Below are 24,861 nucleotides of genomic sequence, written 5' to 3'. Positions count from 1 at the left end.
GTTCTAATCTAGTCAATTGTAACCAAACCTCTTTCGAAAACCTAAGCATTTTTAAAATCGGAAAAAAAGATCACTTACGGAATTTGGACACGTTATAGGCCAGAATAACTTTAAATTTTCTTTTTTCTTTTACCTTTCTTTTTTACCCTTTTTTTTTAAACCGACTTTTATTAAAATCCCCCCTGTGTTATTTGTCTTCCACTCAGACCACATCTACTTTGGTTTTATTGTTTCCCTTCGGGGACAATACAGTATATCTTAATCTATTATCTTATCTTATTATACTTTGGACTGTGCGCATTGTCGCATTCGATTAAATCCAATTATCGGCCGTGTTTGAATGATTCAGTAGTCCTGAGAGTTGAACACAGCTCCCTCCACCCCGCCCTCGCCGCCCTCTAATCTCAAAGCCCACAAGGTAAGATCTGTGTCGCCTCTCCTGCTGCTCTGAAGGAGATGCTCTCTCCTTGACGGGTCGATTTTACACGGAGGAGACACACAACGTCCGCAGCTGCAGTCCATCCGCTGTTCATCCCTGCCATTTCATATACACCTTGCCATATCACGATCGGAGAGCGAAACATTTTAAAAGTGAGTCCGATGGCACGGTGGACAATAATTTTGTGGTCTTTATACGGAGTTCTGCATGGACAAGGTAAGACAGAACACTGAAAAGTGTGGCATTGAGATGCAGATTTTGAATACATTTTATTTTGGGGGATATTCCAGCCTAATGTGAGGTGCTGAAGAGTACTGTTTAGCATGTACTGTCTGTCAATCTGAGAGTGTGAGACCATTTGAATTAAATCTGACTCAGTCACTGGCACTCAGGGACAGCCATCCTATTTTTTTCTCCATCATTCCTCTGCTGTGTATTTCTAATCCTCAGAGATTCAGCTTCCTACTATACAAAAGTGCTGTCAAGATGGGAGGACACGGGCCCAGAATGGACAAGTCTGTACAATCCTCCCGCTCATCTCCTCCTCCCACATCTGCATGTAAGCAAAGCAACACCTGGTTTTCTTAAAGGAGAGGGTCTTAAAATGTGACCCAGGGACCAAGGAAGGGTTAGTACAGAGGGAATGCATGAAGTTGTTTGTATCAGAAACTATCTTTGGGTATAGCAGTTCAGTTGGGGTCAAAATTAAATGACATGGGTTGCAGACAAATCTTCAAATGAGTGTGGAATTTTGCAGTGGGAAATGTATGTATCCTGTAAGGCAGCGTTTGCAGCCGTATGTTTAAAAGCAGGAAATACCCCTGGGGTTGCAAGCCCCAAATCATTTCCACAGCCCTCAACTATCCATCCTGCTGCAGGGGAGGATTGCCATATAGTAACTACACAGTAAGTACAGGTGTTAAGTGGCCCCCTGGAGCATTTTAAAACTAAAGGGCCCTGTTTGACTGTAAGTACATGGAGGTGGTGAAATAGAGGATCACCTGGTCAACACATGGAGGTCAGTGGAGGGAACATTCACAGAAGAACAGCATGGAGAGGGAGACTTTTTGTTTATGTCGAAATGAAGCATTTTTAATATAAAAAGATTCAAAAGTTTAAAAGTAGCTGCTAACGGTTACAATGTCTTTTAAACTAAGGTTGCATATTCCATCATAAATAGACTTGCAGTCAGCTGATCGACTGTATCTAACGTAATAGCAAGCATTTCTTTACATGCTTCTTATCCAGTTCTTTTATCATAGAGCAAAGAGTGCAGTTTTTGTTCTGAATGAGGGACATTTCTGCTGTTTATTTGCAGGATCGCTCAGGAGCAGTGCTGTGCAGCAGCAGTAAGAGACCGACTCTGTGGCAACGGCATCGAGATGGCCAAGGGGCAAGGGGCCTGTGAGAGGCCTTTCTTCGAAGGAGAGCCCTGGGAAACCAAAATCTCTAAGGTTGTCCTCTTTCTTAATGTCAATATCTTCAACCATTGCACATCTCCTCCTCCGACACTTTGTAAATCAATTCATAGTGGGAATTGTTTTCCTGACAATATCAAGATTTCTTTTATTTCAACTGCCTTTCTTCCTGTTGCCCACTCTCTGTCCCCTGTTCAGATGTGTTGTGACTGCTGTATGCTCGGCCTGATGATGGCAAGCCAGGATTCGAACTGTGAGCTCCAGGGTTTGTTGCTGGGGAGACCGTGTGCGTACCCAGCTAAAACCTGCTGTGGCAAAAACACAACAGCGGAAACCAAACCAAGTACTAATGGTAAAAGACCCTGACAATCTTGTGCTTTTAGTCTTTTGTGTCTTGATTAGCTCAACTCTGTCTTATCATGAAAGAATGGCTACTGGCTGCCTGTGACACTCAAAACAATCCGAACACCTGGCCATTTGCACACATTAGGTGCCAGAGGATTTACAACACAATAGGGTTTGGTGCCCTTGTTTTTGTTTCTCGAAAAGGGCTGCAAATGATCTGGACCAAAATTTTATTTAATTTATTAACACTTACAACTGCAGACTTGATGACTTTTTAGAAATTGGGGAATCCATGACCATTTGTTAGTGGATTACCAACATTTATAACTGCAGTGTTACCAAATAGAAAGGATAAACACCAGCCAAAGGGATTTTTCACAACCTGGTGACCAGAATCTGTTCTCATTAAGAGTACTGCTTCCATTCCTACAACATTGGCGAACTCACAATGGACTGTTAAAAAAAAAAGGAAGGAAATTGAAGCAGCAGAATCATCGTATCTTTGTTTTTAAACGCCCTTTTCTTCTTTGTAAAAACCTGGGGCCTGCATTACCCACAATGCAACTCAACCACTGACAGTTTGGTTAGATATTCAGATGTGCTATGCAAGTTGTGGGTAACTCCCCAGATTTTTTTTCATTTTCAAACTTGTACTGCAAACATGAACTTGCTTCTTCCGCCCCAACTGACATTGACTTGTGTGACATCATTTTGAGGCAATTTATTAGGTTTCACACATTGCCCTCTGGGGACAAAAAATACTTGTTGCAACTTTATCATACAGTATATGCAGTGGTACTTCTCAAGACCTGTAAACAGACTTTGAGGTATGGTACGCTGACATTCTCCTTAAGTGGCTTATAACGGATCTATAATAAATTATCAGTAAGCATTTTTTTTAAACTTTTAGTAAAGCTATCAGTTACAACGTACAAGCCCTTTATAGTACCTTATTACCTTATTAGAAAGTGATATTAGTGCTAGGAGTAAAACCATTAAACTCTTTGCACGAGATTTGGTTTGGAGTGCGTCACATCAAAACAGGCATCGTAACTAGGAGCAGAGACAGCAGCTTGGATTTTTAATAAATTGGATAAATGGCCTTGATGTGGCAGCTGTGGAGCTGATCACTGCCAGACAGAGAGGCAGACAGACAGACTGGGCAACAGGGGTATTCACTAGGCTGATCTGTAGACACCTTGCCAAATGGTTACTCGGGGCCAACTGGTCTTGTGGCTTGTAGTTTTTGTCACCTAGCTGGCCTTTAGGTGAAAAACACAAACATGTGGGAAGGACAGAGCTGCAGAAACACTGGAGTTATTTGTGAAGAAATGCAAATCAGTGTCTTGCTGATGTAGAGCGATGCCAGAGTGATGAGAGCAGCATACCAATGGAAAGGCCACAGATTTTTGTGCCATACTATGTGATGGGGCGCTGAAGTGTTTGACCCTGTGCTCTTTAGTTATTCAGAAAATTTGATTGTCTTTAATGTCAAAAAAAAAAAAAATCATGTTTGGTTTTAATGAGTTTTTTTCTTCTATATCACCAGTGACAGAAAAGCCTGAGGCCAGAGATACTGTTACCGCCATGCCTCTTGAGGGATTGGACCCCTGTAGAGGTTTGGCACCTTCATTTCCTCAATGTGATCTCCTTTGTTATATTAAGAGTCTTCCATCAGCCAGTGTCTCTCTGCTGTTTTCAGACTCCAATTGCTCCCAGTTGTGTGTAGATGATGGTTTATGTGCTTGCCTTGGTGGTTATCAACTGCAAAACGATGGAGTGACTTGTGAGGGTAAGTAATGCATAATGATCTTCTTCTTAAATGTGGGATGTGTAGCCCTTCTATGTGGCATGGCTCTATGGATGGCACAATGACATTCATGATCCAGAATACATTTTAATAACTTGGTGATTATTTATTTTTTCATCTAGTGCCACCAGCAGGTCAAAATTTAATTTGTTCAATACTTTGGTTTATGATGAAATATAGGAGTGTAAATAACATGTTATACCACGATACAATGTTATATTGATTCTTAGGTCAACGATACAATATTTATTTATTGAAGTCTGCCATGACGCGATTTTGATTTGATTTAATTCAGGGGCCTACAATCGATATGAGACGATACATAAGCCCATTTAACACAATCGGTTACATTTATATATTTTTACAGAAAACAACTAAAATATGATTTTACAATGTCATTACTAAGCTCTTCCAGGCATTTAAATTAAAAACAAACTACTCTCTACACTCTTTAATAAAAAGAATAAATATAAAGTGGGAATTTCAAAATAAGGGCGCATCTTATAGATGACGATATGTATCGATATTTTTTAACTTTGTATCGATAATATTGGATCGTTGAGGATTGAATCAATATATCGATCCATATCGATGTATCGTTACACCCCTAACGAAATACCTGCAAATCTAATGACAATCCCATCAGCAGCTGTGCTAATTAGCAAATGTTAGCATGCTTACATGCTAAACTAAGATGGTGAACGTGGTAAAAGCTCATACTTGCTAAACATGAGCATGTTAGCATTGTCATTGTGAGCATGTTGGCATGCTACCATTAGCATTTATCTCAGAGCACTACTGAGTGCTAGCATGGCTGTAGAGTCAACCATGCGACTCCACCATCCACTGAAAATGCTTTTATATTCGGATAGACGGCTTTTCTTTTTGTGAGTGGATGACTCTCTCCTCAGATGTTAACGAGTGTTTGAATGGCGGTCACAACTGCGTCCTCGGCCAAGTTTGCATTAACACAGAGGGTTCCTTTCGCTGTCAGAGGGAAACCAGCTGTGGCACCGGGTATGAACTCAAAGATGACAACAATTGCCAAGGTAACAAGCTCAGAAAATCCTTTCTAATCCTGCAATTTTAGTTCCTTGATACCAACCATGACATGTCCTTTAGTTCAGGGGTCTTCAACGTTTTTTAAGCCAAAGACCCCTTAACTGAAAGAGAGACAGAGCAGAGACCCCCTACCACATATATTGTCTAAAATGAAGTTGCATATTAAACTGGGCCTACAATAATGTGTAGGGTGGCCTAAAGCCTTTATACATAATTTTTTTTTGCATAGAATACTAAGCTATTAAAGTAAAATAGCCTAATAATTGTTGGCATTATTTTTTATAAATCATGTTTTAATGTTACACATACACGTGGCAGAGTGAATCCTTATTAACTGTATCAGTGGGTGGCTACCTTAGTGACTACCTTACCTATAGGCCAGTAAACAGTGGGGATTTATATTTGCTAATAATATGTTGGATTCATGTTAACTTTGTAATTTTCGAAAAAACTTGAAAAAATGAACAATTATTTGGAAGCCCCCCTGCACTGACTCTGAGGACCCCCTAGGGGTCCCGGACCCCCTATTGAAGATCCCTGCTTTAGTTGACAGTGTTTCATGTAAAAAAGAAAAACTATTTATGCATTGTAAATTTATGCTTTCATAATTTTTTCCTGCTTGCCTGTTTCAGACATTAACGAGTGTACTTTGGGGACCCATAACTGTGGAGCAGAATTTGTGTGCACCAACACAGAGGGCTCGTTCCGCTGCCACCCAAAGGAGAGGTGCTCAAGCGGTTTCATTCAGGATGCCGTCGGCAGCTGTATTGGTGCGTTTAGTGTCACACTCAGGCAATAACAGTTCCCAGGTAAAAAGTGAGCCGACTTGCTTAATGTGTTTTCTCATTAGACGTAAACGAGTGTGTGGCCCATACCAGTCCATGCCTGCCCGGCCAGACATGTATCAACACAGTGGGCTCCTACACCTGTCGCAGAAACATAGTCACCTGTGGACGCGGCTATCATCTAACTGAGGACGGCACGCGTTGCGAAGGTAGATACTGTCACAATAAATTATTTCCTGTTTGTAAAGTCTCCAATATTGTGTTTTCCTTTGCTGCAAGAAATCTTTGTTTCTCACTTTCCCCTGTTCAAACTAAAAGAGATGTAATTTGTCCCCTTTGTTTTACAGATGTGGATGAGTGCCGTACAGGGAACGTGTGCGTCAACCATGGTTGTATCAACCTGATAGGCTTTTACCGCTGTGAATGCAGAACTGGCTTCATCTTCAACAGTATCACCAAACTGTGTGACGGTGCAGTACAAATTCATTACTATCTTTTAGTTTCAGCTATAATAATTTGTGCATATCAGCTATGAAAAAAATTCTGACGCAGATTCATAGTCTGTCCCCTGTCTTTAGACATCAATGAGTGCAGGCATTATCCCGGGCGACTCTGCACCCACAAGTGTGAGAACACAGAGGGGTCCTACAAGTGCAGCTGCACCCTTGGCTTCAAGCTGTCCCAGGACAACAGAAACTGTGAAGGTCCAATCACTCTTCATTTCATTAATTCGTTCAACCTCTGTTGTGGATATACAATATCTCAGCTGTACGTTTTCTGAATCCATAAATGACACATTTTGATGTCTGTATCTGTGCCTGTATGCTGACAGATGTCAATGAGTGTGAAGCCAACCCTTGCAGCCAGGAGTGTGCAAATGTCTATGGCTCATACCAGTGCTACTGTCGCCGTGGTTACCAGCTGAGTGACATCGATGGGATAACATGTGACGGTACTGCTAGACTTCATGGCCCTAATGAATGTAGGAAATCAACATGGAAGTGATCACATACTAACTAGCCTTTACTGTCTGCTGCTTTCAGATATTGATGAGTGTGCTCTGCCTACCGGAGGTAATGTGTGTTCCTACCGCTGCTCCAACACCCCGGGAAGTTTTTACTGTACCTGCCCACCCACAGGCTACACACTTGCACACAATGGACGCACATGCCTAGGTCAGTAGACAAACATTTGGTACCCTCAATAAAAACTGAGTTGTAAATTACTGGTGTGTTGTTTTTCAATACATGTCTAACCTTTGCTCCCCCTCTGTGTTTTTAGACATTGATGAATGTGCAGCTGGTAGACATACCTGTTCTGTCTCTGAGAGCTGCTTCAACGTCCAGGGAGGATTTCGCTGTCTGTCCTTTTCATGTCCTCAAAACTTCCGGGTAGCAGCACAAGGGTGAGCACTGATGGCTATTTGGTTATGTCGAGCTGTTGAAATAAAAGGGTTGATAGTCCACAGTTGAGCATCTTACTCATCTGTAGTTAAGTATCAAGACATTTTTATTATTATTTTGCACCCTTTTTCTTATTTGACCCATATTTCCTTTCATGTGGACTTGGTCAGTTTTTGGCCTGCAGTTGTCAGGCACAAACTTCTCTCTCACTCTCCAGTTTCTGTCTATCACTCCCTCTTTCTCCTCTCTTTTTCTACGCATGTACTGTACATGCAGCCGTTTCTGCCCTTTATCCAATGAGTATTTCATTTTTTCCCTTTCAGCCGTTGCGAGCGATTAACTTGTGAGTTCACGCAGGATCCTGCGTCGTGTTTCTTGCTCCCGCTGAGAATCTCCTTTTACAACATCAGCTTCCCCACCAACACTCCCGTCCCCGCTGATGTTTTTAGGATGGGACCCTCCAATTTCGTGCTGGGAGACAATATGCAGATCAACATAGTCTCCGGAGACGAGGAGGGATACTTCATCGTGCAGCAGCTTGCTCATGGAGGAGTGATCTCACTGCGCCGTAACTTAACCCAGCCTCGGGACTTCTTCCTGACCATGGAGATGAGGCTGATTCGCTACGGGATGGCACAACTGTACATGGCCAAGATTGCTGTGTTTGTCACACATGAGCAGCCCATCTGGCCCTAAAGAACATTTCCATATTAGAAGGCTGTGAAATTAATTTGCAGTGTTTTAAGTCTATCCCTATTTTGTCCTCACCTCTTCTGTATTACATTGGTGGTTTTGGTTTTCATTTCTATCTTTTTCTTTATTTAGGAGTTACAGTTCCAGGCTTCCATCTACTCCTTAATACAGTTAATAAGGGCCATATCTATAATTATTGTTGAGTGGAAAAACACAATAATTCACCCATAGCTAGAATGATGCTACAGCAGTGTGTTATGGTGAATTTGAGTGTTTATTTAATAACAAAGATCAATTTATCGGTATAGCTAAATAAAGTGCCATCTTTTCTTTTCAGCATCCATCTGAGAAAATTGATAGCACTCTGAAAATGAAGCTTCAACAAACTATTCCTCTATCATGGAGTAAAATAATTGATTTTACAGTAAATGATTGGTTATCAAGGCAAAAAGTTACAATTGTTAATTGAATTGCATTTGTATATGTAATATGGTATTGGGGATGCATTTCTTTAAACAATGCATTGTTTTTCAGCTTGTTATGCTTTTTTTGGCATATGATGTAGAATATATTATACATATATATATAAAATATTAGGGCATTGTACCACTAGATGGGGCTCTTTAGCTGTTGAGGATCTCTACAACACTTTGACAGGATTGTTCATGCGTAATTATATGCATTGATTCCAGCCCACTCTACCTCATGTCTGTGTGGCAGCTTATCTTTATGTGTACTTTATATGTGTTTAGAATTAAAAAGTGACAGATAAAAATGGCTTTTCACTCTTTAATATTCAAGCACAAACTCACTCCAGCAATGGTTTCTGCCACTACTCTCGTGCTGCCTCCGCTGTGGTCATTTATAATGTTGAAAGCAGTTTTTCCTATGATCTTTTCCAAGCGGCCTCACCATAGGATCAAACAGTCCTCGCCTTAGCGGATAGCAAGAAAAATAAGCGTGGCACTTATTTATGGGTACCTGGGGCTCAGCCAGCATGGGGGCTCAATTAGTGGTGGAGCAGCATTGCAGCTCATATGATGGATGGGGCTTTTAGTGTTGGTATTGGGTGGTTATCAGTTAATTTGCTGTAAATGATACCAAAAGGCCAGTAGCTCTGTTGGTCAGCTGGATAAATGCAGCTAGACAACTTTTCCACTGTTCCACTTTCATGCTGCTGGTTTTTGGGGTTTAATGCATATTGAGTATGCATTAAGATTGAAAAAAAAAATGCAAATACATGATATACATGAGGTAATTATTCTCTTAAATCTTTGGATCATGTCACTTCCTACTTTCCAAAATGCTAAGTTAATTATTTCAAATATGTAAAAATAGTGAAATGCTGTATGTAATAATAAATAATAATAGTATCTGTATTTTCCAGTCTTATTTTGGAATGGCACTACCTAATCGTTTGGAAATGCTTTTATGCTGATTCTGTAATAATTGTGATCTTTTTACTTAGTGTACCACATGAATATGATGCCATTGATCACATCAAATGACATTCATTCTTACGCCTGCTTTTTACCATCCCGATTTCCTTTCATGGCATTTCCCTGGCGTGGAATACCACTCAATCATCTCTGTGGCTTTGGCCTCATGCTTAGCGGACAACTTGGACTCACCTGCTTGCTGCTAATTACATGGCTTTGCTCCCTTTGCAGTTTTTATGGTCATACTTGAAAGCGCTACTGTCTTCACGTTGGGGAACCCAACAAACATGATTTTAGGTTGTGAAATCAGGGTTTGGCCTCTTTTTAAGGCACACGTTCCTTGGTTAACCATGGAGGTCTATGGGGCTATTCAGGTGTTGCCAGGTTCTTTTTGCTCAACCCAACTGTGGAGCTTTGGTCAAAGACTTTTCTCATAATTACTATTGCATGTACTGTATAGGTTGAAATTGTGAAAAATTCACACTTCTCCTTCAGATTGTGTTTATTCCTCTAAATCTCCCTTTTCCCCATTTCCTTCAATCCTTCCTTCTTGTCTCCTTACAATCACCACTGTTTGTCCTTTGGTTGGTCCTTTCCAGATCCAAACAAGATGCTTCAGTCAATCTGCGTTGTAGTAAGGCCTGCCAAGCTTATGACATCAACTGCAATCGCGACACCTCCCACCTCATCACCTACACCTCCATCTCTCTACCAACCTTCAGAGACTTCAGTAAACCAGAAGGTAAGACAAGGTCTTGGTATATGTGCAGCCTTGATGTCCTTGTTTACCTGGTGCATTTAGAGTACATGTGGTGATGTGCAGTTTCTATAATGCAGGTGTGAAGTTTGGTTGATTCCCATAGTCCTTAATGGGTAAGAGCTTTTTATTGGTTATAATAATCTAGTAATAGTTACCTTGGGCAAATGTTTATCATACTTAATTTTTATATTATATTTACTGGTTACAAGAATGTTGAAAGGTCATAGTTGTTATAGCTAAACCGAAAACCTCACAGAATCCACTGGTTAGTTGGATTACTATTTCTATAATGAGCTACCTCATTTGACAACTCCACAATACTATTAAAGGTGCAGTAGGTAAGACTTATAAAACTAACTTTTGCTGAAACTGACCCTATGTTCGAGTAGAACTACATGAAGCAGGTAATTTAGAAAAAAAAAAAATCCGGCTCCTCAGGCACCACCTACAGCCTGTAGTGTGATTTGCAAAAATCCACCGCTCCCTGTTCAGATGCACCAATCAGGGCCAGGGGGGGTGTCTAACTGCGTGTCAATCACTGCTCATGCACACGCATTCATTCTCCCTTGTGGGGGGAGGGGCTTAGGAGACCGTTTTGGGCTTTAGTGGAAAGGGGGGAGGGACTGAGAAGTTGTTGATGTTCAAATTTTTTTGGTAGGATCTTTTTTTGGTAGGATCTTCGCAATCCTACCTACAGCACCTTTAAATTGCATTTTTTGTCACGTTTTCCAGGCGAACCTAAATTCCACATATTAAGATAATCCATCATAAATCTTGAATACAATTGTTTTCATAAGATATTCATTTTCATAAACCCCTGGTTATTCTGAACACAGTTTTTGGCTCGGGCCTGAAAGAGTTACCTCGGTAGCTTATAATAGCAAATTCTAAAATTATTCACAGCGTCATTGTAATACAACTTTCCACCCACCAACCTGCCACAGCACTTAAGATTTAATTACTTGTTTCAACCCACAAAACAATTGTTTAATCAAATCATAAATATCTAATTTGAAGAACCAAATGCACTTTGTGGTTTGCTTCTATCAAACGAAAACCAACTTTATACCAATTCTCCCAACAGAAATAATTTTCCTGCAGACAGTTACGGCGGCTAACCCTGCTCCTCTCCCCGAGGCTACCAGTGTTTTCTTTGACATCCTGGCTGCAGATGAACAGTTCTCTTTTGACGTGGAGAAGCGCTCCCACAAGGGCATGATTACGGGTAAGTGGAGAGAGTATCGCTTGGAACCATGCAGTCAATCATTTATGAAATCCTTTAATAAACATTATACAGATATTGCATTGACTTGAAACTGAATCTCAGTCACTAATCCCAATCTGTGTCATCCCTAAGGTGTGGTTCGGCAGGTGAAACCTATCACTGGCCCCAGGGACTTTGAGTTGAAGGTGGCTATGAACTATGTCAAGTCAGGGGTCATTTCCCATAGCAACGCAGTCATCATCCATGTCTTTATCTCGGAGTTTTGGTTCTGAGCTGAGCTAAGGAGTGAACGATACTCCATCAGCAATACAACACATAACGTGGCAAATATAGTTTTTAATATCTGGAGGCGCCACACTTATCTTGCTGAACATTTAAAAACACCTCAAATGTTAATGCTGTTGCACGCAAGATGAGATAATTTCATTTGCAAATGTTTTAGATGGTAATTAGGGTAATTAGTTTACAATAGGTCTTTGTAATGTTTAACACAATATACACATATTATTATTATTATACCGGTAAGACAAGAACACAAAAAGGTACCCGACTTTGATTTGATTTTATTAGGAACCCCATTAGCTGATGCAGAACATCAGCTACTCTTCCTGGGGTCCACACAAAACATAAAACATTACAACAGATAAGACGTTTTCAGACAAAAACAGCCACATGATATAAAAATAAGCATTGATCTTTCTTGCAAATATAACTATACATATTCCTCTTCATATACTCTTATAAATATTACACTAAATACATAAGCACTGAATATAGAAAAGTTAAATCTTACAGCATCTTTGTATACATATAAATATTCTTATACATAAAAAGTACAAAAGTAGTTACAAAATATGGTTACAGGCTTAGGGCCCTTAGATTTAGATTAGATTAGACTAAGAGCCATGCTGGCAGCTCTGTACTTGGGCACAGTGGTGCTTTGAGCTTCATGCTAATTTAAGCATGCTTACATGCTCATTTCCTCATTTTAGTCAGTTAGCATGCTAACATTTGTAATTTGCAGTAAAAACAAGCTGAGGGTGATGTGGATGTCATTACTGTTTATTCATTAACCAAAGTATTGGAAAAGGTGAAAATTTGACCTGGTGGTGGCATTGGATGGTCAGGGGATCTCCAAAGTTATTAGGATACACCATGTGTCAACCATAAATGTCTGTACCCAATTTTTGCCAATCTATCTGATAGTTGTTGACATATATAAATGGTGGTGGACTGATCAACCAACCAACATCGTAAAACTTTATAGAGCCACGTCGCTAACATGGCTGAAAAGTTATTTTTCACTCATAAAAATACTAATTTCTCACTTGATACCTCTACCCCAGATGTGTTGAAAGTTACATTTAAAAAAACAAAAAAAAAAGTAATGTAATAGATAAACAGGGTGCCCTTATCTCCCTAATCTGTCTACCGTGTTTAACTTGAATTCAGACTTTGTTGTCATGAGTGCCACTATAATAGAATGTTGGTTGACCTGTGGAACTGATATTTGCTCCATTTCATTTCGTTTTGACAGACCAGATGTGACATGCTTCATTTGATAAAAGCTTAATCTACGCACTTGCTTTCAACATTGATTGTGTTTTGTACTATAAGACTGTAACAACCATCTGTGAATAATAAAGACTGTGCGGTTAATTATGTTCATGTTTTTTACTAAAAAGAGCTCGATCCTCTACCACAGCAGACTAAATCAACCATCCTCTACTTAGCATAACTGCGGTTTCAGAATAACTCAAATCTGATAGGGTGTCCTGTTATTCCTGTAACTCAACTCTTCAGATTCCCTATCACAACATACCACTTGCAGTTTGTGAGGATATTTCCAGTTATTCTACTAACTAATGGGAATCCTTTCCTGGGAATGTTTTGATCTTCGAATACCTCATCCCAAAGCTGACAAATTGCTTGAGGTGGATAGTCTACTTCTTACCATCCATAATCAACTCTCTTCCACATTGATCTGCCTTTTCACCACTGCTGTGCTGTGCCTGGCCAGTGAAAACACAGGGGGCAACCATACTGAGGCAAATCCTGTAATCTAAAATTTGCCACTGCATGGAAATTCCAAAGGCTTGTCCTGTGGTTTGTTGTCCCACAAATTGTTTGGGCTCAATGAATTGATCTTCTGACTTTAAACGTTGCTTTAGGTGAATGGATTTCAGATGTGAGTGCAGCTGCACTGTACAGAATGTCTATCTCAGGAATTATTGGATGTTATAATTTGGGTATATCTAAGTATAGCTACACAGCACACTAATCAAATAATACATGTAATCGGGGCTGCCATCCTGCCCAAAAACACTCCCAAACACCTTATCTTAAACCCATGGTGGTGAAGTTAAGTTGATGTATATAACACTGTAAAACATGCTTATTACAAAGCGGGTAGCCAAGATCTTTGAAATAAATTGTGCAAAAAATGATGACAGAAAGAGCTAAAAAAAAAACTAGTAGTTTGTTTATTGGTTACACAGTTCAATAAATTAATCCAACACTGACCAAGATTTGAATAACATTTTCAGAGTTCTCTCTTTATTGTGTCTTCTGTATGCTTGTACCAGAGGAGAGTGACTTGACAACTGTGTGAAAACAGCAGCACATGCTCTAACTCCGCCTTTTACCTGGATTAAACCAATAGCGTGTTAGATATTTATCCGGACGTCCCGCCCACACGACTGAACCCGCTGATAGATGCTAGATCGGATCCGCCAAAGGACTTACCTCGTGACCTGCCTTATTCTGCCTCTGATTGGCTTACCCTGACCAATTCCCACTCCTCGTGCCCGCCTAAACCTAACCAGGTCTAGTGGATCCGATATAGCATTTACAAGGGAAACATGGCAAATACCGACAGCACCCTGGACATCTCACCGTCTATCGCTGGTATTTTGAATGAAGAACACTGCCCTGAACACTTACAGGTTTTAAAAACATTCACGGCTGCGTTACGGGACAAGGAATACAGGTGCGGACAACGTCTTTTACTGCCCCTTTGAGAGGAAACCTAGTATGTTCGCTTAACGTTACCCGCTAAGCTAGCTTGAAGTGTCTGCTAACGTTCCTGTCAAATATAGCTAACGTCCGAACACCGGTGTAACGTTAATGTTGTGGACTCGGCAGGTTTGTTGTTCTTTCTGTGTTAATAAACAGTAAGGTGGAGTTCATTAAGCCACCGAACTATTCATTTCAACTGTTAACGTTACTTACAAAGACGACTGCTAGCTAGATATCTGGATTCAGACATTTTGAATTGTCATAGCAGGAAAAGCACAGGTGTATCTAATTACTAATGATGGCGCCGTACCGTCGAGTAGTGTTTCCCTCCTGTTAAAATCAAATGCGTATCGCTTACACCTGTTTTCGGTCATTTAACATGTCTGCTGAGAAACAGGCTATTTATCTTAAGTTTCACTCCACATTTTTACTCTGGTTGCCCCCAGGCTTGGGTAACGTTACCACTGCAATAAATGAACTGTCTTTACTTTTTTTTTTGTCAACTTTCTGCTCTCAGAGATGCTGTGGAGGAGGAGGCGTTCTCCAGTCTTCTAAATGTGTTGTCCCGACTGTGTGATGAGCTTCATGCTGCCAGCTGTGACGATCAGGACCTGCAGTCTGTCGCCCTGCAGCTGCAGTTGACCGCAGAGTGCTTTAGGGCTCAGAGGAACTCCTGTGTCCAGAGCACTCGCAACCAGAGTCTGCTCAGGTAATAGGATTAGTACATGGGAGAGTATAAAACGGATATAGGAAGATCACAAACTGTATGGTCTCAAACATTACCGTAAAGTTAAACATCTTTTGGACACCGTATCAAAAATAATTAAACTTTGTAAGTTGCTAAATTGTTATTACATTGTTAATGTATTCGATTGCATTATACAGTAGGTGTTCATGTTATTGTGTCCACCTTCTTAGCAAATACATGAGTGTGCAACTAAATATACAGCAGGTACGTAAAATAAATCATTTGTTTTTTTCCTCTAGGGAGCTTGGTTTCATTGATGTATCCCTTAAACTCCTAAGCTTCTTTCAGACCGCACATCTGGAGAGCAGAGATGGCATATTTGAACGTAAGTCTAAAATTAGGTAATTTTAATAAAATTATTAGATTTTTTTTGGTACTGAACTTTTTTTTTTTATCTTCCTCTATGGCCCAGCTCTTCGTTGTGGGATCCAGTTTCTCGGTAACTTATCGGTTGGAAACCAAATGTGTAAAGATGACATTTGGCAACTGAGCTTCCCAAATCTTCTCCTGTAAGTTTTGCGTGCCACAGTTGCAGTAATGTATTTTAACACAGTGAGCAACACTGTTACATAACATTGTTATAATTCACATTGTGTTTATTCATTTATGATTGTTCATACGTTTTTAAAGTTCCCAGTACATGTTTTGTAGGGGCATCCTGGTGGCTCATTGAGCTAAGGTTCACAAACTAGCCCTAGACTTTATAAATATTATCCACATCTCTCTGTCTCTTCCACACTAAAAACCGAGTTGATTTGAGACCTCATTAAGCCCTCTGCTTTATACAACAATAAACATTCTGTATCAGTATTTCTATTTGTGAAATCTTTATTGTAGACATTTGTAGGCAAGCATTTGTCCTAACATTGAATCAATCCAAACATTTGTGAACAGGCAGCTGCTCAGTGTTGATGATGAGAAGGTGGTCAATTATGCCTCTATGGTACTCCACACATGTCTGGATGAAGCCAAGGTGGAAGAACTGTCTGATCCTCAGAACATCCAGCTGGCACTCAGGGTGATGGAGCTCTGTAGGACCCAACCTGACCTGGACTGGACGTAAGAGTGTGTGTCTGGGTTGGTGTGTGAAGCAGTTGTAATTGTTTATATGTCTAAAGAGTTCAGTGTGTGTGTATCATGTCAAAGAATTACCTACTGTTATCTAATCCTAGTTTTTATATATTTTTTTATATTCCTTTTCACATTCACAGGGTTCTCATTGCTACCCAGTATTTCCTCAAGTCTTCAGCTCTGGTGGAGAGCATGTACTCTGGGATGTCTCACCATGAAAGGTACTTTACTTTTAAAGTAGTGACAGACAATAAATGTCCCTAGACCTATAATACCCTCTTACATTACACAGAAGCTGATGTTATAAACCTCTAATAAAATACTTTTCTGATACTGCAGTTAAACAAGTTGTTTGGAAGTTGAAAAGCTAATACAACTTGTGTGTGTGTGTGTGTGTGTCAGAGTTACTCTATTAGAGCTGCTCTTTGCCCAGCTACAAGAGGACGACTCTTGTGGCATCCCTCCCAGTGTGGCTCGCTTCCTGGCCAGTTCCTTCCAGAAATGTTGTGGAGCTGTGCTGACACTCGCCACTGGCTCAGCTTCCAATGATGAGGTACAGATAGTAAACCTGACTGATGTATGTGAACACAGAGGAGTGTTGGTATTGTGTTATTTCCCTCATGAAACATTTGGAGAACTTTTTAGTTCTAGTTTTCCATTAGTCCCCTCCCTAACATCTCACATCCAAAGTCCTTTCCCCACATGACCAACTCCTTGGTTGCAATCCCCTGTAGGTCCTGCAGGAGGCACTGACCGTGATTAGTCTGCTGGATGTGCTGTGTGAGATGACCTCAGACCACAGGCAGTTCATGTTTCTCCAGGACCATCCTGACCTTCTAGTGACCACTGTTGGTAAATGAAAACATAGACTCACACAACCTCTCTGACTGGCTCCACAACTGGAGTTTGTGGGTCCAATTTGGCCGTCTTATGGTAAATATGTTATCGGTACACCATAGACACTCCTTGAAATGGTGAAAGATACAGTTACCCATCAAATCATCCACAGAAAACAGATTTTCCTGCAGCTTCCTGGGGCCAGTTTCAGGAAGGAGGTTTAACAAACTCTGAGTCTTACCCTGAACTGTGAGTTGATTTACCCTGAGATGGGAAACTCTTGAGTTTTCGGTTCCACAACAGCTGATTTGAGTTGGTTCAATCAACTCAGAGTAGGTTGACTCAGTTAAGCGCGTGCACCACCACTATAAAAAGGCAACATGAATGGAGCCATGATACTACGATTCACCATGGTAACAACCACAAACACACTGGTCGGCGGAAATACTCGTGCACATACAGCAAGTTTGAATATATATTTTGTTAAAAAAAGCGACACGACTGCTGCTGCAAAATAGCGAGAATTGGTGTGGGAAAAAATTGCTGCTTGAGTCAATGCGTAAGCTCTAATATAGTGTATTAATTTCATATTTAATCACAGGTAACCTATAATATTACTGGTGAAAACTGGAATGGTAGTACACCTATCATTTAATTTAGGTGCAATCCTGCTGGCGATTGGTGGTTAGTGATATGAGGACGGATAAGGTTATGTAGGCTACATAACTGATAGACTGGGAAGAAAAACGATACCCCTCAAATAGGTAGGCTAGTATCTGGAAATGAAAATCCATCTATAGTCGGGGCCTCAATATCTTCTTCCGACGTATGTTTAACTCCCTGCGAAGTAATACAGCTTCTTCATCAAGGGATCGTCGACAAAAGAAAATGCCATGTTTGGAACAAAAACGTTTTATAATCAGCCTGACATAGTTAATAAACCTACACGTTTTTTTATTCATGCAGACAACAAACTGCGCTAAAATGTGCCTGATACAGACAGACTGACTGAATGAGGAAATGAAGGAGCGCTGTGTCAGAGGGAGGAGACTGAGAGAAACTCGAGATTTATTGAAGAAAACCTGCTCCTGACCAGGTTAGGTTCACAGGCTCAGTTACCATAGTAACTGACTCTGAGGTTAAGTTACCTCTCTTTCTGAAATAGAAAACCCAGAGTTACCCTCATCTCAGGGTTAACAAACTCAGAGTTTTCACTAAACCTGCTTTCTGAAACGGAACCCTGCACACCACTGTGCCTTATGTTGACAAGCAGTAAAAACACAGCAAAGTTCAGATTCACATAAGTTTGACAGAAATCACTTTATGGGGTACTGAAACACCAATAACAACATGTACATTTATCAAGAAATTAAAAACCATAATTCAAATGGAATATCAAATATCAATATCAAATTGAATAATAAGATCAATGTTATGGTTTGAATTAGGGGTGGGAAAAATAATCGATTCTTAGATGCATCACGATTTTCTCTAGAACGATTCGATTATCGATTCTGATAAGTTAATAATCGATTTATTTATTTTATTTTTTTTTATGTGTTGATTTTTATTTAAAAGTTACTGTCTCCAGACAAGTACAAATCAGAAAACAGAGACTGAAAGAGGATGGGATAATGGACAACAACTTAGAGTTTAGGCAGAAAAAACACACAAAAATGGCCAAAAGGAAAAACATTTTTTTGTATATATACACATGATCTAATAAGACATACATAAAATAATTAGGCAAAACACATATAGGCTGTTCATCTACTTTATCACATTACATCTGACCACCTCATGTTTCATGTTCTAAGAAGCCAGTTCTCCACCATTAAACATGACTGAGCCTCTGACATGGAATATTACTGGGAGAGAAGGTGACTTTCACAAGCACGTTTAAGGCTTAAGCATGGAACGACTACCAAACAAAAACCTCAGTAGACAAAACATTTCATTAAAACTTGTGTGTGACAAATACTGTATATGTCAAAATCTAAGCTTTGTCTAGCTGCTTTGTCTAGGAAGTGATTAGCAAACTCTGAGTAGCAAACTCAGCTTTATATGTATATTTTTTTTTTAAATCACGCATGGAAATGTACATTAAAAAATTGTTGCATTGAGATGCATCAATCGGTTTAGAATCGAATCGTTGGCCTCTGAATCGGAATCGAATCGCGAGGTGCCAAGAGATTCCCACCCCTAGTTTGAATTTAAGATTGGGTATATTATGTGTCTTTTTCTACATCTTGCTACTCTGTGTGCTCTCTTGCTTTTCACTCTTTACTTTTTCTCTGCAGAGCTCCTGGGGCAGGTACATGCTATAGGGAAGGCCAGTAAGAATATTTTCAGTGCTGCTCAGAACTTCTCCTCCTTCAGTGGAGATGGAGACCCTTCCTCCCATTCTCCTGTCATCAGTTTCAAGGCCCACCTCATCCGGCTGATAGGAAACCTTTGTTACAGCAATACCAACAACCAGAACAAGGTTAGGAATGGCTGGTTGGATGAAAGAACAGAAACATTGGTCCTTCACACCTGTAGTTTGGTTCAGTTGGTCTGGACCAAGTGAGAAAAGTGTTGCCTTTTAGTTCTGGTCCAGTTTGTTTTTCGATGTTCACTCGCCTGCATTCGTGTATGTGTGACTGCAGCCTTACTCTACGACAGAGTTCAGCTGACAGCTTTCTAAACAAATCGTTCAAAATGCTGTTTTTTGTTTTAACCAAACCAAGCAGGTTAGGTATAAAAGCACCCTAACAAACTGATGGCTTAATTTTTAGTAATTAATTAGCAACCTTAAATTATCAATTATGCTGATGCTACATCTTAGACTAGAGTGAATGGATAGTTAAAATTGCATTCAAGGCAGGTTTCCTGTGAAGGTCAGAAACAAAATAAAATAAAACCTTTTAATTTGATTCGGTTGTTCTTTGGTCTACAAACATTTAAATGTTATTAAAATCCGCTTTTACAAAATTACTACCATTGTAATATTTCACCAAATGATGGTCCTCAAAAAGCTGATGTCTGGAGATTTTAAGAAAGAGAAAATGCATAGAATACCTACAGCTAGATTATTGTTGGTTGGTATGCTTATTCATTAGATTTTCTTTTTTCTCTGGGATCTGAGAGCTTTTGGTAAGCACCCTTGATCAGTCTACATAATGGGGTCATAGGTCAAAAAGTGGTCTGGGAGGCCCCCTGGTCTTTCTTTGACAGACAGATCTCTACACCAAATTAGCATGTTTGGAGTGCAGGTTCTAGTAGTGGGCTGTTGTGTCAAACCACATGATCTCCTGAGAAAACTGAGGACTGCAAATAAGTGTAATGCCTAATGAAGCTGCAAGACTGCAAGCCTACGAGTTCTTTCAACACAACTTGTTTTGCACTAAGATGTGAAACATTCCTTTCCTCTTTGGTGATTTTTATCAGTTCCCTCATCAGTATCTGTCCGCATCTCACTATTAATACAAAGCACAACAGGATCATAAACGGCTGAGGAGGAGTTTGCCTCTATCTCCAGCACATTATAGACTCAGTCCTACTTAATAGAAACGGATTTGTGGAATGCTTGTGGGATGGCCACCCTCAGTTGGCCTCTATAATGTTTATGGATGCTGATCTGTGGTCTGTCAGTGGTCTGAAATCACCCCGTATCTGTTTTCGCTAAGATCGCTTCCAGTAAACCAAATGTCATTCTGTTCACCTTTGGGAGAGGTTGTAATTTAAGATGCATGCAAAGCGCTGAACTGCGTGTACCAGACTGAAGTCAGTGTCCAGTCGCTTGTTATTCATGTCTTTATGGGTAAGCAACTTCAAACAATCATTTTGAAAGTGGAAAATCAGACCTGGGAGCTTGTACTAGTCAGCGACTTCCTTTCTTTGACAATTTAAATGACATTTCCATTTTCGGAAACTCAGCACTTCGTCTCATTCTGGAGCACCCACCAGTATGTTTGGAGGGTAACCACAATGGCAAAAGAGAGGCAACAGCAAGCAAAGACGATAATTAAGCCTATAGAATCAGACAGATGATACAGAGCAGATCCCTCTGTTGTGACGGCCCTAGACTAACCCACAACCACACTGCTGCTTATGCATGGATGTGAGGCTCTGCTAAGGACAGGGACACTCAGGTTGAATACATTTCTTGCCTTCAAATGAATTTGTTCTTTGTTTTCTCTTTAAAAAGTGATCACTGGCTAGACTGCACTGTTTGACCAAATCCTACAACTCAATGTAACATTTCTATGTAAGATTTAAATGGTGTTGAGAGCTTTCTCTTCTCTTTTTTTCAATGAGAATAGGCATTCTGTGCTAGTATATTTGTGTTTTTCACAATATATAAAGCATGGACTTCAGGGTTGTGTGGCAAAAAGCAAAAACTATTGGTGCCATTGATACTATCTAACTTAGTTTTTCAGTGATGTAATTTCAGGTTTTCTGTTGTCCCAATGATGTTTCATCAAGACAATCAATACAGAATGCCCTGATGCATGGTGTAGCATATACCGATACTTGATTGAACACTGTGGAATTAGTTTTATTGAGCTAAGGAAGTTGTCAACTAAAGCATTGTTCCAGAACTGGTATTAAACCGTGAACATGGAAAGTGAAAACAGACATGTTTACCAGTCCATTATTTTACACTTTACTGACCTTGTTTCCACAGGTGAGAGAACTGGAAGGCATCCCCCTCATCTTGGATAACTGCAGCATAGACAGCAACAACCCATGTATCCTTTGACATAAGTTGATGGTCTGGACATACAAAACCATCTGTGTTTATGTACATATATTTCAAGTTTATCTAAAATCATTGTTCATATTTATGCCCAAAAGTCCTTTTAGGCCTTGTGTATCTTATCCTGGCACTTTTAGAATTGAGTTTGGCATGTTTGTACAGGAAAGCTGGTGGGTTTGCAACCAAACATTTGATTGCTGCAGTGTGTGTAGGCTGGCCGAAAAAAACCTGTTGAATATTTTGTGTTCACCACCTCTCGATCGACTTTTGCTTGCAGCTGGTTAACGGTATCAACTGACTTCATTACTGAAGTCTGTTGAGCAGCTTATAAATGCTACTTTTTGTTTTGAGGAGCGTTCAAGTCTGTCAATGTATCAGAAAGTTAAGACAGTTACATGGTAATTAGTGGTGCTTTTGTATTAGTTTTCATTTTGATATGTTTTATGTTTTTCAGCCCCCGTTTACATACATTGGGGAGGCGTAATATTATAAACAAGTGTTAATTTGATACAACATGAACAACATCACTAACCACTCACATAGTTGTGTTCACATTGTCAACAAAAACAACAGTGTAAGCTTCACAAAGATAAGATCTATTGAAGGACTGTTGTGTCGGTTTGTATTAGATAGTACTGGTCTATAATACAGTGATAACTGTACTGCGGTCCATCTTGAAGTGGAGGTACAGTAGTGTACATATGTGCTTTTGTGGCCTTTTTCACAACACTGTTGACAGGCTTTAAGAACACGCCGAATTCTGTTTTATTTGAAGTACACTGTTAGTCACTAAGCTCAAACCCCTAAGCCTTTCTCATCTCCATCCACTGTCTTTTAACCAGGTCAATAGTCTGAGCCCAGCCTTTGTCCCAGTGTCCCTCTCCCATACATGCTTATACATGCACATGCAATCCACTCTGTCCACCTTTTTCATGTAGGTGTCAGCATTTCTGTTCAGAAAAAGGTTGTCAAAGAAGAAAATGTTTATAGATTTATGCGGGAAACTTGAGAGGGGTGAGCTGAGAATGTTTTAAATCACAAAACACAACTTGTCTGCGAAACCGGTTTGTTTGTTGGGCTGTCTCATCGACCTAAGGCGAATACCAGGCACTTGTGAGTTTGACATAAAAAAATGTTTGGCCTGTGTTGCATGTACGTACTACTGTTACCTCTTTACCATTCTACCTTTTCAATACAGTTTAACTACCTTTTGTTATTTATTTATTTTTCTCCGCGTATGCATTTTTTCATGAAATCGATTTTGTAAATTCATCTTACAATTACAACACTTGCTCATGTTGTGTTTCTTTCTGTGTAACTGAAATTCCAACGTTGCGGTCCTTAACCGGATACCTCTAGTTATCAGTCAGTGGGCCATCTTTACCATCAGGAACCTCTTAGAACATAACATGCAGAACCAGGAGCAGGTCAGCGCCCTGGAACGTCGTGGCACCGCTGACTACTCTGCGCTCAAGGAGTTGGGTTTCCTGGTGGAGGAGCGAGACGGAGGCTTGCTGCTCAAAAGTGTGAGGAAAGACTCTTGAAAACCTTAGAGGAGCACCCGGAGAGAGGAGGCCCTAACCCGCAAGCAGGTTTTCATGCAAAGTATTTGTTTAGAAAGGAATAAGGTACATGTGCACACATATACACTTATGTGAACATGTGCTCTTGTTGTGCTACAAGCCTCATTAATGTTACCTAATACTTAAGCTTCTTCTGCGGGTGAATTACCTGTCCACTACTAAACATATACATGTTGTGTCTGTCCAGAATAACTTGACAGCCACACAGCCGCTAGATTAAGAAGAAAAATGCTTAAGAATGAGATATTTCTATCAGAGAAGTATGTTTAAATTACTTTTCTACCTAAATAATGCTTGCACTCATGGCCAGATGGGGCTTAAGATATTATTGATACACAAAAGGCCCACGGGGTCCCCCTGGTAAAAAAAACAAAGGTCAAGACATCAGGAGCTCTTGTTTTGTCTTGACCTGTGTCTAGGAAATGAAGAGTTTGGGAGAGGCGAGCGCATGCTGGTACCTTTGGCAGAGCTGATGCTTTGTGGTTTAATCCAAAGACAAAGAGCACCGCAGTGTCTGGGCTTTTCACTTTTCACAGACACTGATGTTACCAGCAGGGGTTGGGATTTAATCCCAGGCCCATAGTGACTTCTGCAGTAACCGCGAAAAACAGAGAATGACCAAAACATGAAGTAATCAACCCCCTCACCGCCTTACCTACTTAAATGATTATGTCGTTGCCAGGGGGACATTCAAACGCTTAAAACAATTTATCTAAACTGGCAGGATATTAATATTATAATCTAAGGACATCTAAGTGCAAAATGCAATACTAAAACTAATAACTGACACTATGCATGTTTTGTAATTTAAAAGCAATGCTCAGTATACAGCATGAGCTTGTCACTATCTCTACTTCTTGTAGGCTATAACTATGAGTTTTATACTAACGTAGTGAATTTCATCTTATTCTTAATGATCTTTTTTCCATCTTATTGCATAGTACTATAGATACATACTGTAAGAGATGAGGTCTTATGGCATGCATCATAGATCATTATCCATCTTTAAACTCACAACATTAAGTACATGTTTTAGACTGCTTCTCTTCGCTCAGGGCAAGCTACATTTGAGTTTTTTACCAGACTGCATAGAGTGTGTGTGTGTGTGTGTGTGTGTGTGTGTGTGTGTGTGCGCGCTTGTTCTTGTTCTTTTGATAAGAGATGGTGATTCTGGATCAGTAGACAACGCATGAGAGCATACTGAAAGTGTACGTCCAAAGAGTGAGTGACTCAGACCAGAAGCATTAGTTTGCAGAATGACATCCCTCCCTGCTCCTCCCGTTGCTGGATAAGCTGAACAGTCCTGACACCTCAACAATGCAGCGCTTTACTGGCCTGCTCACACCCTGCCCCACCCTGTTTGCTCTGCCTCTGATTTTTAATGACAAAATGTATTGAAACAATCGGCTGGACTCTCCCCTCAATCCGCCGGCATAGTGAAGGGAGCTTATGTGGTTCCGGTCCCCAGGATTTCAGACAGCTAA

At 40.2% G+C, this 24,861-nt stretch overlaps 2 protein-coding genes across 3 annotated transcripts; both read left to right on the top strand.

Moving 5' to 3' along the window:
• The first annotated feature begins 344 nt into the window (after nucleotides 1-344).
• On the top strand, nucleotides 345-13,038 carry LOC116039765 (fibulin-1). 2 transcript variants are annotated; one of them, XM_031284777.2, is made up of 17 exons: nucleotides 354-655; nucleotides 890-998; nucleotides 1,758-1,893; nucleotides 2,056-2,209; nucleotides 3,752-3,820; nucleotides 3,905-3,994; nucleotides 4,924-5,061; nucleotides 5,707-5,844; nucleotides 5,925-6,068; nucleotides 6,207-6,329; nucleotides 6,438-6,563; nucleotides 6,692-6,811; nucleotides 6,903-7,034; nucleotides 7,141-7,264; nucleotides 9,994-10,136; nucleotides 11,239-11,379; nucleotides 11,512-13,038. In XM_031284777.2, the coding sequence occupies exons 1-17, from the start codon at nucleotides 601-603 to the stop codon at nucleotides 11,649-11,651; spliced, it is 2,082 nt and encodes a 693-aa protein (XP_031140637.1). In that variant the 5' UTR covers nucleotides 354-600; the 3' UTR covers nucleotides 11,652-13,038. The 2 variants fall into 2 exon arrangements, with proteins under 2 accessions (XP_031140638.1, XP_031140637.1); XM_031284778.2 differs by lacking the exons at nucleotides 9,994-10,136; nucleotides 11,239-11,379; nucleotides 11,512-13,038 and adding an exon at nucleotides 7,586-8,144 and having other exon boundaries at nucleotides 345-655.
• Nucleotides 13,039-14,135: 1,097 nt separating this feature from the next.
• On the top strand, nucleotides 14,136-24,021 carry atxn10 (ataxin 10). Its single transcript, XM_031284781.2, has 11 exons — nucleotides 14,136-14,368; nucleotides 14,915-15,106; nucleotides 15,385-15,470; nucleotides 15,558-15,654; nucleotides 16,040-16,204; nucleotides 16,357-16,437; nucleotides 16,619-16,769; nucleotides 16,951-17,068; nucleotides 19,354-19,538; nucleotides 21,723-21,786; nucleotides 23,154-24,021. Exons 1-11 carry the CDS (start codon nucleotides 14,241-14,243, stop codon nucleotides 23,336-23,338), a joined length of 1,452 nt encoding a protein of 483 aa, XP_031140641.1. The 5' UTR covers nucleotides 14,136-14,240; the 3' UTR covers nucleotides 23,339-24,021.
• Nucleotides 24,022-24,861: the final 840 nt, after the last annotated feature.

This window comes from Sander lucioperca, chromosome 20 (assembly GCF_008315115.2).
Source record: "Sander lucioperca isolate FBNREF2018 chromosome 20, SLUC_FBN_1.2, whole genome shotgun sequence".
Taxonomy (NCBI): Eukaryota; Metazoa; Chordata; class Actinopteri; order Perciformes; family Percidae; genus Sander; species Sander lucioperca.
This window is presented reverse-complemented; position numbering and strand designations above follow the sequence as displayed.

Excerpts from the sequence above, each read along its gene's own strand:
- LOC116039765 (XM_031284777.2), top strand. The coding sequence starts at position 601 with ATGGCACGGTGGACAATAATTTTGTGGTCTTTATACGGAGTTCTGCAT. Across the intron at positions 5,062-5,706 it reads AGATGACAACAATTGCCAAG|ACATTAACGAGTGTACTTTG; the intron begins GTAACAAGCTCA and ends TGCCTGTTTCAG. Across the intron at positions 7,265-9,993 it reads TTCCGGGTAGCAGCACAAGG|ATCCAAACAAGATGCTTCAG; the intron begins GTGAGCACTGAT and ends GGTCCTTTCCAG.
- atxn10 (XM_031284781.2), top strand. The coding sequence starts at position 14,241 with ATGGCAAATACCGACAGCACCCTGGACATCTCACCGTCTATCGCTGGT. Across the intron at positions 15,655-16,039 it reads AGCTTCCCAAATCTTCTCCT|GCAGCTGCTCAGTGTTGATG; the intron begins GTAAGTTTTGCG and ends ATTTGTGAACAG. Across the intron at positions 19,539-21,722 it reads ATACCAACAACCAGAACAAG|GTGAGAGAACTGGAAGGCAT; the intron begins GTTAGGAATGGC and ends TTGTTTCCACAG.